The sequence below is a fragment of the Chlorocebus sabaeus genome, chromosome 24 (genome assembly GCF_047675955.1).
Source record: "Chlorocebus sabaeus isolate Y175 chromosome 24, mChlSab1.0.hap1, whole genome shotgun sequence".
Lineage (NCBI taxonomy): Eukaryota > Metazoa > Chordata > Mammalia > Primates > Cercopithecidae > Chlorocebus > Chlorocebus sabaeus.
This window is the reverse complement of record NC_132927.1, coordinates 56,151,246-56,166,910: the sequence shown is the minus strand read 5'-3', so window position 1 is coordinate 56,166,910 and position 15,665 is coordinate 56,151,246. Positions and strand designations below refer to the sequence as shown.

Below are 15,665 nucleotides of genomic sequence, written 5' to 3'. Positions count from 1 at the left end.
GACAAGATGGCAAGACAGATGTGCCAAACAAGACACATGCTTGACTGCTGTGCCGAGAAAAGAAAACACAAGAACGAAACCATACAGAGATGCTGCGAGAGCAGCTCTTAGGGCTGCCATGATCCAATGGAAATAATAATAAAAACAAGGACCCATGAAATTATAACTACAAAAGAATGTAATCCCCACAACTCATACACTGGACTTGCTGGGTTAGCCTAGATGTGTCACTTGGATGAAACACAAGATGGTGTCATGCACTGGTGATGGAGGCCATGGTTAGTTGATTAGCTACAAAACTGTCACGGCATGCCACACAATGACCCTGGGCTTGTCCAGACAGAAATAAAAGATACAACAAATATTCTATATCTGCAATAAAATTCTTTTTATGCCATCTGAAATTTGTGGAGGGGGTATGTTTCTCTGTCATTTCTATGTGTTTTTCTTTTTACTTTTTTTCTGGCTCTTCTTTTATCTTTTCAATTAATTACATTGTCATAAAGGGGAAAGTAAAGGCAAGTGGTCCATGCAGATATGGGGGTAAATAAAAAGAAAAGGAAATTAAAAGGAAAAATATGCATAGAAGGAGGAAGAGGAAAACACAATATTCATTCTTTTGTACACAACTTTCTTGGATTTCGTTGGGGTTTGTTTTGTTTTGAGATAAATACTGGAGGGATATGCTGAAAGGGGAGGAATTCGAGATTAGGATGGCAAGAAAAGATTTTTTTGCCTTGTTTGATTTGTAGATCTATATATCTCTCAGTATTTGAAAATAATGATTATAATTACTCATAAAAGTATAGCAATGAGTTAAAAATAGCCAGAATGATCAAAATACTAAATATGAATCAAAATAAAATAAATTGAACCACCAAAAATTCATGCGGCACAAGATGAGGTGAAACAACAAAATGTTCTTCAAATATATACAAGATATATATCTATTTATATATATACACAGGAATGTGCATATACGGATAGATATATCTGTATAATTTTTTCTTTCCACCCCTCCCAAGGATAACTGAATTATGGAGTCACCATTATAATTATGATAAAGAAATCCTAAAGAAAAATCAACATGCTTTGTTTGCCAAGTTAAAACAGTATCATGCATGTCTATGTCGGCTGATGCTGGTTAAGAATGATGGCGTGAATTTCTGTGTAAACACATGACTGATGGTAGGGGCTGTTAATCTCTGATTACATTTGTCTAATATCACTTATACTGTGTCTACATATAGGGAACGACAGGCACTATATTATTTGCATATGTGCATATTATATATATACACACAGTACATATACTTGGGGCTTGTGGAAGAAAAATGTAGAATAAAAAGAATAAAATAAATCCCATAAAAACTTCTCTTTTAAAACCCAATCCCTCTTTATTTATTTTTGGGGGACTTGCTTAATGACGTCATTAAGCTCACTCCTTATCTACCACTTGCATTGGCATTTGGATTCAGGAAGTTCTCATGAGTTCAGATTGAAATTCTCTCTTCAACATGTCCATCTTTTACCCTATTGCCTAAAAAAGTTGTGGCCCTTGACCATACTGTATATGTGAAGTCCCCAAAAGAGTGTTGCTTTTTCACTTTACTGAGCTGTACTAATTCTTCAATCATAATAAATGAGAAATTCTGTGTCACCAAACTAAAATACTGCTCCTTGGGGTTAGTTGAATCTGTCACTGCTTGGCATAATCTTGTGTGACTTTTTTTCCATGCATATCCTTGATAAGGTATGCTGTTCACTGAATTGGAGTGCTCTAACATCCTTAGGGTGTTGATAGTATCGTGGGCGTTTCCATTCATTGTCCTCATTGTTTCTTCCCTCCCTTTTCTTTCCCTTTATTCGTCTCATTATGTCTGTCTTTCCTAATAAACTGAACTTCTGGAAGCAATATTTCTGAAGCAAAATATTTTTGTATTTCCACCACCTATTCTAGTGCCTATATGTAATAGTCACTTAAAAGTGTTACATATAGAAGGGATTTATCAAACTTTCAGATAGAAGTATGTACACTCATGCATTGATTTTATGGATTCCCCTGCCTCGCTCTCCAACCTACCAAAATATCTTGGGTAATGGAGTTGGATAGAATTTTTTTCATTTTAATTTTTTTTATTATTAAATGTATTTGTTATGAAATCCATAATAGTCAATCTATGGGTCACATATGCACACTATTCCTCAGCCTAAAATGCAAATAGCTAATTAGTAGATCTTTCCTATTCTTATATTTCTATTCTTACCCTAATTTTCAAAGCATTTCACCATTAAGGATTTTAAAAGCACACAATTGCTGCAATGACTTAAAAAATAACTTGGGTTGGGATGGAGTTGTTATAAAAAAGTGACACAACTGGCCGGGCGCAGTGGCTCACGCCTGTAATCCCAGCACTTTGGGAGGTTGAGACGGGTGGATCACGAGGTCAGGTGATAGAGACCATCCTGGCTAACACGGTGAAACCCCGTCTCTACTAAAAATACAAAAAAATTAGCCAGGCGCGGTGGCGGGCATCTGTAGTCCTGGCTACTCCAGAGGCTGAGGCAGGAGAATGGCGTGAACCCAGGAGGCGGAGCTTGCAGTGAACCGAGATCACACCACTGCACTCCAGCCTTGGTGACAGCGCGAGACTCCATCTCAAAAATAAACAAAAAAGAAAGTGACATAACTTAGTGGGTTAATAAAGACAAAAACTATCATTAATCTGGAACATTATACTCCCATGAACATACTCTATTAACTTACAGAGCAATAAAGGCAGTTGAAAAATGGATATGATTTAGCCTAGACCTAAGTATGTGAACAACTATTTGCTTTTGTGAGCATTAGACATGTATTATAACTCAAATTTTAAAATGACTGATGTCCACAGCCAATAATAATGAATTAAATTAAGTAATTTTCTATTGATACACAGTTCTCTTTCCAAAGCTAAAATGCTTGCCTTAGATTATTTCCATTATCTCTTTGGTCAAAGTGTTTAAGTGGATTGAGCCTTTTACCAGAATTTATAGCATTTACAGATCATTTAATTTATAGTTCTGTCATACTCCAACATTCCTATGGGATTTTACTTGGACGTTTATTTTTGTACTATATTCTAAATAGCCATTGACTAATTAAATTTTAACATGATTCTATTTGCTAATGAGTTTTCATATAGAAAAATCTAAAATGAATAGTTAAATAAAGTTGACTTATTTGTAATAAAAACATTCAGGTTGCTAACTTCAAACTTGACAAAGACACTAATGACAAAATGTATTTCTATAAATAAGATTTCAAACATATTTAAGGCCAACGATCAGCACATTTACTTGTTATCTATAAATTCTGGTATAAATTTCTCTTTATCCTTCACTAGAAAATTATTATTATCTATTAACATTTCAGCTGCATTTTCTACCATGTTCCAGCAAATAAAAACTAAAATGATTTGGTGAGCTTTTAGTAACTCAGTGCCAGATTTTCAGATGATACTTCCTGAGGCATCTCAGACTGATAAAGATTAAGAATCCAGTTCCACCTGGAAAATACTAGATATGTTCTTGGTGTTATGCCAAATTTAAATTTCATTCAGTTTGGGTTGTATATTATAGTAGCGCTAACAAAGAGGAGCTAAGTAGCAGTAACACCCAAATGCAAATGTGAATACTGTAGATTTGAGGAGTAAAAATACACCTGAGAACCACTCTGGGAATAGCAATTATTTTGTGATCTCATATTACTGCCATTAGTTTAAACATCTCCTTCAATCCAACCATTATGAAAGCTGTTTAGCACAGTCTTATTGATGGATGGATGTGTTTCATCTTCACTTCCTTTTACTGTCTGCCCTCTGGTGGAAGTGTTGTCCCTTGAGATTTGATCAAAAGACATTTAAGAAAAGTAAAGGCAGAAAAACTAGCTAATTGACAAACTGAAAAATGGACCCCTGGATAATGACTGGATGAATCAATTTGGTTAAGTATTGCCATGCCCACTTATCAGTATAAAAGTATCACTTTTTTTTTTTTTTTTTTTTTTTTTTTTGCTCTGCTCTGTGGCCTCCTGCCCCCAAGACTTTTAGAATCTTGAAACTATAAATATGTAAAATCCAGGAAGTTGATCATTTCTAATTATACAAAACCTAATCTAAGAATATATTTGTTTTCACTATTATTCTATTTCCAAAGATGGGAATTCTAGGGATAGCAGCAGGGGTGAGGGAAAGAGAAGAAATGGAAAGTGAATTGTGTTATTTTCTCTGAATTTCAGAATTCATTCTCACATTTTATATTACAAATGTGAATTTACTAATGATCTTAATTGCTATTTGGCTTCCCATAATCTCACGAGGGTATCCTTTCCTAGGGGTTATTTGAGTGCTCTCCAGATCATCTGTTTTTCTTGTTGGACTCAAAGAGATAAAAAGGACAATGAAATATGAGTTTACTGCACAATTTAAGATTAACAGAAGTGCAGTTGGAAACAGTTTATACGCAAAGAACAAGTCTTTGTTCTTTGTATTAAATAAAAGTATTAAATATATACTGATTTGTTTTGTGAAGAACACAATTAACATTCATAAATCAAGAATTACAATCCAGACCTTCACCCTTAGATAGCCATTCAGATACACTTCTGAATATTTTCATTTGATGCAGATGGTTTTACTATAACGTTATTGTTTAAAGGTTCAATTCTGGGTTCTTGAAGCAAATATTCAGAAAATGTGATTGTATCTGTGACTTATAAAAGAATATAGTTCCCAGAAAAAGGTAGGGATAGGAAAAAACAGAGAATACTATTGTTAAAAAAAATGTAGGTTTTAACCAGGCACGGTGACTTATGCCTGTAATCCCAGCACTTTGGGAGACTGAAGTGGGTGGATCACTTGAGCCCAGGAGTTTGAGACCAGCCTGGCCAACATGGCAAAACCCCGTGTCTACTAAAAATACAAAAATTAGCCAGTCTTGTTACCCAGTCTCAAAAATTTTAAAATAAATTTCTTAAAAATGTAGGTTTTGTCAGGGCATCCCTATTATATGAAATGATAAATTTTAAATGATTCAACAGGTTTAATTTGAGCTGTTAAAGGGGAAATGAAGTTAGAGATATAAAGTTCTGTTTCAAAGTAATTTAGTTGACAAATCCTAATTGAGCTGTTACTTTATGCCTTGCTCTCATGAGCTGGGATTTTTTTTTTAATCTACATATTTACCAGCAAAAATATACCATGAAAATTTGACTTCCATCGGATTTGCAAGATTTCTAGACTCCTATTGACCAAACTCCAAAAATATTTACGTTGTTCGTAAATACAATAAGATTAAGCTATACCAAACTTTGGTGACCCCTAAGCACAAAAGTAAGTTCTGAGAGTGAAAGGAGATTGCTTACACCTAACTCAAAACCAGCAGTTTAAAAATCCAATTTGATTTGAAGAAAAAATAAATTATTTCATTTAAAATGTGATGCTCACATGAAAATAAAAATTGAATTATAGCATATGCTAAACTACTCAAATTTATGAAAAGTGAGAGCTTCAAATGGATGTAAATTAATCAGGAAATAACCTGTAGAAGTTAAATGCCTCATAAACGGAGACAGCTAGAAAATAATAAACTTGATAGCAAAGTGAAAGAAGATAAAGTGATAAGTATGATAGAACAAGGCCAAGGAAGTTAGCCAAATTTAGTGTTTTTCCATTAAGCAAAAGACCTGGAAAAATGTTTTAGAAATGGAGGCAGTGAATTAGGGTAATATAGAATTGCAAGATTGGCAATTTATGTCAAAGATATGTAAATATCACCATTATCTGTTGCTGCATGGGAAGTAGGTCCCTTCTCTTTAGGCAGTGCAAATCTTGCCCAAGAAACTGGTTTCTGATTTTAATCTGTATTGTTTTTGGAAAATGTGAAGCCTGAGGAGTTTTTTTTTTTTTTTTTTTTGAGATGGAGTCTTGCTCTGTTGCCCAGGCTGGAGTGCAGTGGCGCGATCTTGGTTCCCTGCAACCTTTGCCTCCCAGGTTCAAGCAATTCTCTACCTCAGCCTCCCGAGTAGCTGGGATTACAGGCGTCTGCCAGCACGCCTGGCTAATTTTTTTGTATTTTTAGTAGAGACAGGGTTTCACCATCTTGGCCAGGCTGGTCTTGAACTCCTGAGGAGATATTTCTTATGTGATGAAAAAGAGGGCTTGATAGCTCCAAGAAGGTGATCCCCATTAGTGGAAATCAGGTCCTCTGGGCAAACCTCTTCTCTCTCTGCATTACTAGAAATATCTACCTACTTCTTATATTAAATATACCTCTGATGTATTTCCCTGTATATCCCAATCACTCACCAGGAACACTTTATGGAGCAAATAAAATTAGAAAAATGCAATGCTCATTCTGAATATGATGAGTTGAATAATCACAGGGGGAGGAAATCAATATCAGTCTCCTAGAGCTACATGTTCGCTCTTTCAGGGTAGGGGTTCTGTCACTCACTTTATCTCCTCTCATGTTCCCTTACAGAACATAACAGATTGTTTTAAAAACTGGATCTCCCCACCCACCCCATGTTATTCAAGAAATGTTGGTGTTGAATTTCTGTCCTCTGCTTTTGAATCAGAGAAAATACCTGTGTGGCCTCTAGAAAACCAATGGATTTAGTTTTGGGCCATTCAGGTTTAGGCTGTTCAAGTCTCATAACAAATAGCAATAAATACCTATAAGTGGGGCAGCTATAGGCTGGAGGATCTGAAGCTGAGATCTGGAAAAGCCCACTGCCTTTATTATGGAGGTTGCTATGGAGATGACTTTCTGAGGCAGGGTGAGTAGTTGAGGAAAGATGGTGATAGTATTTCAGAATGACCAAGTCTCAATTTTGACAAGCCTTAAAACCTACAGATTTGATAAACATTGCTGCATATAAAGATATCACTGCTAAGAAAGGAAGAAAACCACTTGGGAGGTCAAAGTGAGAGGGTTTCTTGAGGCCTGGAGCTCAAGACCAGCCTGAGAAACATGATGAGCATCCCATTTGTACAGAAAATAAAACAAATTAGCTGGTATAGTGGTGCATGTAGTCCTAGCTACTTGGGAAGCTCAGGCAGGAGGACCACTTGAGCCCGGGAGTTTGAGGCTGCAGCGAGCTATAAACACACCACTGCACTCCAGCCTAGGCGACCTTATCTCAAAAAAAAAAAAAAAAAAAAGATAAATAAAGCCTAGATTTCTTAAAGTGTTTGCCACAAAACAAGCTAATTTAATGTACATCTTGAGGATTGTAACCTATTAAGATATGAACCCTTAATATCTAGCACATGCTTAACATATACAGTTGACCCTCAAAAATAGCTGTTGAATTGAATTACGCTAGGAGTTAGATAGCAAAACTATTCTACTCTCTGACAGCAAAACTATTCTACTCTCTGACAGCTAATTTCTAAAAAAAAAAAAAAACAGGAAGGACTCAAATCTAGAGATATATTGTATCCTGCCTGAGTGCTCATAAATATTTATTGAACGAATGAATAAATTAATGAAAACATAGCACCTGAGTTCTGGTATAGTTGGGATATATCTGCCCTTTTAGGGTACATGTTGCATGTGTGGCTATGTGCTCACATAGCACATACAGATTATTATTACTTAAAAATCTGAAAAAAAACCGACCAGATCACATTTTACTTTCCCTCCACACAGCTGAGCTCCCAGTGGAACAGATTACACTCCAGAATGGAAGCCCCATCATATTAATGATATGTCCCTGTGTCATACTAAGGGTGTGAACCCACAGAACTTCCTGGATCCAATGCCACTTGCAAGAAACCAAAGCAGTCAGACTTCAACAGATTTGAAATCTTGTAAATCATTTAGGGGTCAGAAATGGAAGATTTTTATTTTTATTAGATTATTTTTTTCATGAAGCTTAAATTTTCTAGAATTAGCAAAAGAGAATTTTTAATGGCTTTCCTTTTCTTAAAAGGAAAAAAATCTGAAAGCAATGCAAAAAATAACAAGAAAATTCTATTTATTCTAGTCTTTGCAGAAATAAGATCCTGGCCCAACTCCAGCTGTTAATTCTATTAAACATACACAGAAATTCGATGATATCTGTTCTCTATTATATACATATAAATGTTTAACTTATAGTAAGTCTCAAAACAGACAACTGGGAAAAGTTGATAGGAAATAATCAGGGACTGCAATTGCCTGCTGGACATTATCTCATATATAGCTCACTATAAAGAAAGACCATAAAACATCAAAATGTATCTGGGTCCAAATGGGGAACACATTGAAGCTTCTGATTGCTAAAGTCTTCTCAACTTCAGCACAGTAGATACATTTTGAAGCATCACAGCTGTTGACATGGCATGGTACAGTACTAATTTTGTGTTTACTATATTGTTGCACAAGTTTTCTAGACACACAGTTAACAAAATTAGTATAAAGATAATACCATGTTAACTGCTGTTGAAATCCCATGGAAAAAATATATATATACATATATTTTTGGTTCTCTTAGCTCAGAACAATTCGTGAGTTTTAAGTGACATTTACCAATCTTTATGGCTCCACTTACCAATCTTTAAGCTCCTCCATGGGTTCGTCCTTTCTTGGTGTCATTCCAACATACATTTCCTCATGTTCCCACCCTCTGTGAATTTCATAGCTGCCACTGGCTGATACACATTTGCTGCTGCAGTGGTAAATCTAGGCATCTGCTTGCCCAATGTTAAGTCATCTACCATGACTTTTTTGTTAGCGATCAAGAGACTGACTCAAAATTTTTGTAGGATCTTATTGCTCCTTCCATGGGATTTGATGCTTTCACTGATATAGTATTTATATATGTACACTTATACATATATAGATATAAAATATACACACATTAACACACTATAATCTATATATAAAACACATGTATAATCACATATATGTATGTATTGTTTTTTGCAAAAGAAAAAAGAAAGCAAGCAAAACAAGACTGACCTGACCTACCTGTACTCGGCTCACATTCAACGAAGTCTTCATCATCACTTGAACATTCAGCAGATGAAACAAGATCATCTGATGTTGGCTGTTTATGTCAAAGAGAAAATAATGGGGTAGGGGAAGAGAGAGAAGAGAGAGAGATAGATAAGGAAACTAATGAACAAAGACATCAAAGATTTATCACTGTGTCCCATCTCCCATCATTATGATTATTATTCTAAAGAAGGGCATACTGTAGGATGGAGAATTCTTAACTACTGTGTGGCTGAGAATGACTTTGGGTCTAGACCATCTAGAGTGTCTTCCGTAGAGCTGGGTGACCCAAGGTGGTTCCAGGAGACTTAAGCCTAACCCATCCCCATAAATGACATTGCGCAGCCTTACTTCATTCTGATTTTGAGTTCTGAGAATCGGAAGGACAGGAGAAGGGCTATTGTAAAGGATGGGCAATGGAAGAGTACAAAGCAACACAAAGTCACTGTGACTTTGAGAGAGTTTCAATCCTTATGGTGTGTGGTCTCAAGTGTATGCAGGGGTAGTTGTGCATCTACAGGCTGGGATAATTAATGAATGCTGTGGAATGCATTCTCTTCAGGAACAGCATAGTGGCTTTTATCATTCATGTAATTGCTGCAATAGTCGAATTGGTAATGTGGGCCAGTAGCATGATACCACACAAAAGTCCCTGAACACAGGTAAGGCTGTTCCTGAAGAGAGCAAAAACAGTTTTGACTGCAATAATAGTAGTTCAACTTGAAGCACCTTTTAAATTCTGAGTCTTGCAGAAACTCCCCAATCCCAGGGAATCTATTACAAGAAATATAGGAGACCGAGTATCAGCTATGAGAAGAGCCCTCCATACAGTAGGTGAGATGACTGCTTTCTGCATTTGGTACATATTGCATGCACAATAAATATTGAACGAATGAATCTATGCAGATCTCATGCAAAAAACAAACTTTTGGCCTATGATATGCTTAAGAGGACTCAATATATTATAGTTCAATAATGCTCATTTATTTCCCCTTCTTGATGTTACTATTATTTACTGACTTGTCGATCTTCCAATTCCCAAATGTACTAAAGTCTGGATCCAAATTCAAGAGGAAGAGGTAGTAAACCATTTCCCTTCCATTGAGCAATTACTACAAGCTAGATGCTGTCCTAGACATACATACACATACATACATATATATATATACACACACACACTTTTTAGTTATAGTTATTAATTAGACACAATTCTCACAACCATCTTTTGGGACAGGGATGACTATCATATGCTTAATTAGAATTGCAGTTAGACAAGTTAAGTGAGTTGCTGAAAGACATACAGCTGGTAAAAAACACAAAGTGGGAATTCCAATAAATACATCTTAGTCAAATTCTGTGTTTGTGGCTTGCAATAGGCTTCTTTATACCTGGTCTTATATTATGGACAGAATTATGTCCCCTCAAAATTCATATGTTGAAGTCCTACTCCCTCAGAATGTGACTATATTTGGATACAAGCCTTAAAGAGGTAATGAAGTTAAAATGAAGCATTAGGATGAGCCCTAATCCAATATGACTTTTGTTCCTCTAAAAAGAGGGGATTAGGGCACAAACATACACAGTGGGAGGAAGGCCGTATAAAGACACTAGAAGATAGTCATCTACAAGCCAAGGAGAGAGTTCTGAGAAGACACCAATTCTGCTGACACCTTTATTTCAGGCTTCTAGGCTCCAGAATTTCGAGGAAATAAATTTCTATTGTTTAAGCCACCTGGTCTGGGATATTTTGTTATGGCAGTCCTAATAAATGAATACATATGGCAGCCTTTCTACTCAGGATTTCCAGAAAACATCCTTTTTTAAAATAGACATCCTAGGTACAGAACAACTGTACACAGCAAAGAATTGGAAAAACCACGTTAGATAATTCATTGATTTAATGAACAATGGCAGAGAAGTGCCCTACACAACAATACTGATGTTTATTCTACACCTGAAAGGGGGATAGTTCAAACCTTGCTCCTCAAGGTTAGCAGAAAAAAAGTTTTTAAAAAAATTTTATTTAAGTTGCAGGATACATGTGCAGAACGTGCAGGTTTGTTACATAGGTAAATGGGTATGATGGTGGTTTGCTGCACCTATCAACCCATCACCTAGGTATTAAGCTCCACGTGCATTAGCTGTTTATTCTGATGCTCTTCCTCCCCACACCAAAAAAAAGAATTTTTAAACATACTTAAAAAAACACACACACACACACTACTGAATTGTTCATTTCAGTTCCAGCAACTGAAACTGGTAGTTACATCCTGGGGGACTGTTATTTGTGTTAGAGACATAGTAAGCATATTCCCTTGGTGTTTCCTGCTGAGAGGCGGCCCTATAATAGCTCCACTTCTAGTTACTTAGGGAAAGGAGATGGTAAGTGGGAAAAGTGTTAGCTGTTCAAATAAATAAGGCAATTATAAGAGCAAAACACTATTTTGGAAGGACCAACATCATTGTTTAGCAGTTTTTAAGTATGTGTTCTTCATAGGGGCAATGTCTCCCACTTAAAGGCAGGAAAGGTTGGTTTGGGCTGGGGGAGAATCTTAAATATTACAATGGTTTGTGACCCTCCAAAAGGCCACGGTTACATAAATGAATATATAGTATATCTTTGGAATTGAAACTTTTTTGGAAAAGGGCAATTGGGGAAAACTTATTTGAAAAAAACTCCTTAGGGTGGTGGTAATAGAGAGGTTGAGAAGACACTGCTAAAGCGTGTTCAACTGGAAATCGTTAATGATTTATCTGTAAGGGCCTTACAGAATGGCCCAGTAGGGCTTTGGTCCCTAGTATTGAGTGAAAGCTGGTGACTTAATGAAAATCTAATGAGCTCCTTTCAAGAACTGAAAGCCTGGCAATAAAGTTTAAAAGCCGTTGAACAAATATATAAAAACAATGCATAACTTCAGTAGAAACCAAAACATACATTAACGTAATATTAGTTGAATCTTTAACTCAAAGGAGACATCTTCCTTTGCATGGGCCAAAAGAAAAAATGTAATTTTTTTTTCTTCAGAGAAAGGAGTAGACTCTGAGGTTGAAAAGATTCTTACTGCCTTCCTCTCAGCTTCCTTGGTTTCCTCTCATACCATTAAGTTTCTCTCCCCTGTGGTTTAGGTGACACCATACCCAGCTCCACTCTCCCACCCCTTCTCCACCTCCAAATCCATCCCAAGAATGGGCCCCTAATCCCCACTGCAGACCCCACACATCATCTTTCACTTTCTGACCCCCTTTTCCTACCTTTAACCCTCTCTGTGCTCCACTTTGCCCAAAGATTTGTTTTCTGCTAATCTTTTATATGAGTACATATGAATACAGTGTTCTTCCTAGGCAACAGAACCACATTTTACCAGTAGCTCCTAGCAATGGTACCCAGACTCAAAGGAGTTTAAAGGGGAAATGATCCAGCAGTGTGTCATAAGAATGGGCCTAGCCCTAGACATAGCACAACTGTGAATCCCAACTTCTCCACTTAGATTCAGAAGATGACCTGAGATGTGTGTGTGTGTGTGTGCACACTTCACTTAGTTTCTTCACTAAGTAACTAAATCAATTAAACAACATCAGCTTCTTAATCAAAGTAATTCCAAGCCTGATAGTCACTCCTAATTTAAATAAATTTGGTATCTGCCTATGTGCTCTATTTGTTATGATTTACCCCACATTACAAGTGTTCTTTGTTGCTGACAACTCATTACTTCCATTTTATGGTACACATACTATTTCTAGTTGTACCTGCCATGAGGCGTGATAAGGAAAAATGTACTCATAAAGAGCTTAAACAATCATTCAAAGGTGATCTGTTTTCAGTGGCTGTGAATCTAGACAATCTGTGTGGGTCTTATATGAATTCAGTTCCTTCCTTTCTGTCCCTCAGACCTCACCATTACCACTTAGAGGTACAGCCAACTGAAACTCCCAAAGCAATTACAAACATCTCAGTCCTTCTTTGCCTGTTTTGGTAACCAATGTTTTCCTAGAGAACCCGGCATGCAACATTGGCCACACCTGCCATAGAACACTGTAGTATGGAAAGACTTCCTCTGCCAGAGGCCTTAATTTGCAAAAAGGTTTAGAATCAGGAATGCTACACTTAGACTTTTTTAAAACTACTCCTGTCCCTAACATCTAGAAAATCCAAACATTACAAACCAAGGATTTCGGATGATATGAGCAGCTTAAGATCATATCCTAAATTAATGGCAATTGGATTCAAAGATACTTTCAGAAAACCCAGGGCTTTCTTTAAGCACTTTTTGTTGTTGTTGTTGTTGTTGTAGTTGTTTTGGTTTTTTCAGTCTGTGTTCTATTTCAGGTGTAAGCAAATGCAGGATCTGATGCAGAACCTTGAAAGAAAAGACACACTTCTTTGATTGCTTTCCATGGCTTGTAAAACAGGTTTCATGTTGCAGAGAGACTCAGACTCAGAATAGAGTTGCTACGAGTAGAACAAATCTGTGGACCTCTGCCTTTTAATAAAATGTTGTAGCCTTAGGCTAAATGTGTGTGTATTTTCCCATAATCACAACCATTGTCCATAATTACTTTTAATTACTTAGAAGAAAGAGCAGTTAGTATGCCTGCAAAGAAACAGATATCTGCACTATCTAGAATCATGCCTACTAATAACATTTATCATTTAATAAACACTGGCTACATTTAGGCTTTGTGCTGAGCTGTTAATTCATATTAATTTAGCACTCAGAGTAACCAAGGGTATACACACTCATAGTGAATTATTTTTAACTGCTCACCATCCATGCTTCTTCAGGAAATAGTATTGCTTTAGAAAACTCTTCTGTGCATAGTTACGTTGGGAATGTTTATCAAGGTGCCTTCAATGTCATCTTCACATTTTTTCCCCTCACAATGATTGTCTAAAGCTCTCATGACTTTCAATGGCTACACTTAAAGTATTCGCCTATGATGGTTCCCCTATGTCAAATACCAATATTCTCTAAGTTATCCAAGGAAGAATTTTTTAAAAAATCTATGACCACCCACAAACCAAATAATTTTCACAGTGGTTGGGCTGCTAGATTTACTGTCAGTGGTATATGTCATCAAGGTGCTTTTTTCATTCATTCATTACTTTAAGGAATCTTTTTCAAATACCTATGTGTCAAGCACGTTAACAGTTATAAGGGATAAAGCTATAGATAAGACACTGTTCCTCTGCTCTGGGAATTCACAGTCTCTGATGAGACAGGCAAGTAAACAGGCAAACTTGACATAGTAAACCGAATGCTCTGTCAAGAGGAAGCGTTAATGTGTGAAGGGAGGAAACAGCAAGAAAGCAGAGAGCGTGTGGGAAATGAGTCCTGAGGGACAGGCAGTGGTGAGATGGGGAAGAAGTGAGGACAGTGGGCTGGAGAAGAAGGGCATTTCAGGTAAAACAGTATTTGCAAAGGTTTAGAGATCTAAAACACGGTTTATTTGTATACCCACTAGTAGTACAGGATGACTTGAGGAAGGGATGGACTAGAATGAGAGTGTGACCACTACTTCAGCTATGTTGTTCTTGAAAACTTAGATAATGAGCATATATTTAATGTCCTGCCCTATCAGACTTCTCTCCTTCCCCCATTCCCTGTATCTCACCAGTGTCATCTGTCCCATTCCGTTGGAAGCTACTACACATGGTTTATAGAATGTAGTGCATGAGTATGACTGCAGTGCAATTTCACAATGCATATTAAGCACCTTACCTTGCTTTCTCACGGGGAGAAAAATATTGTTCTGCCCCTATATATTAGCCAAGTCCTATATTAAAAACAATAATTCATACTACTACATGTTAAAATATGTATTTCATATTTTTAATCCATGTGTTGAAATTACTTTGTTCTGTGTTAGGACTCATAAAACTAAAGATAGGTATTATAATAACTTTCAATAAAATATCTCTCTGGCAGGAGCCCTATATATTCCTTTCCTGGAAGATTTTTTATTGCATTTATGTTCTTTTTTCCCCCCCTAACAATGTTTATTGAAATTACCTTAGAATAAAGCTGGGACAGAAGAAAGCTCAGAACTCTGTCCACCCAAGTAAATTTATGGGTGTATTTACCTTCCAGTTCCCTAAGATTCACAAATCTGACATATTTTCCTCCAGTGAGTTATTGCTTCTATAATCATTGGCTTATAATTATGTACTCAGAAGGGTTTTACCCTTTCTCGGCAATGGTTCTACACTGTTCTTCATTATTAATCCATGATTGGGCATGAGAAAAGTGTCTACTGCTGTGAGCTGTGATCAGAACTGCTCAAGACCGTTTCACTCTGTCCCCTCCTTACTGCCCAACTGCTTTTGTAACTTCAAATTCCACCCTTCAGCTCTTTATTTTACACTGGCAATAGGCTAATCATTTTGAGGGATAATCATTTTTCCCCACCCATCTCCTTGGGAGCACAGTTATTTGAGATTAAGTATGAGATAAAATAAGTCCTGCCACAGAACAGCTTTATGAAATTATAAATAACACACTCAAGAATGATGATCTCCTTTCTTCCAGTGAAAAAAGAAAAGGGAAAGGCCCATAAATATTCTGAAGCCCCACAAAAAACAGCCATACATCTCTGCAGCTGCTCCATGCTAAAAAGAATTAAATTCCTTTAAATCCTTGCTG

The 15,665-nt window shown here is 36.6% G+C and overlaps 1 protein-coding gene across 20 annotated transcripts in view; it reads right to left on the bottom strand.

Annotated features, from left to right (window-relative positions):
* Positions 1-15,665, bottom strand: part of NRXN3 (neurexin 3) — a 1,700,445-nt gene that overhangs the window by 51,189 nt on the left and 1,633,591 nt on the right. For 11 of the 20 annotated variants that reach the window (XR_012091017.1, XM_073011214.1, XM_073011222.1 and 8 more), the window contains one exon: positions 8,998-9,076. The exons of 1 other annotated variant lie outside the window; for it this stretch is intronic. Coding sequence is in view for 18 of the 19 variants with exons in the window: in XM_073011214.1 (XP_072867315.1) it covers positions 8,998-9,076 (79 nt within the window). In the remaining variant the exon portion in view is untranslated. Of the gene's footprint in view, positions 1-8,988; positions 9,077-15,665 lie in introns of all 20 variants that reach the window. 8 more of the 20 variants (XM_073011205.1, XM_073011209.1, XM_073011207.1 and 5 more) reach the window with 1 other exon arrangement.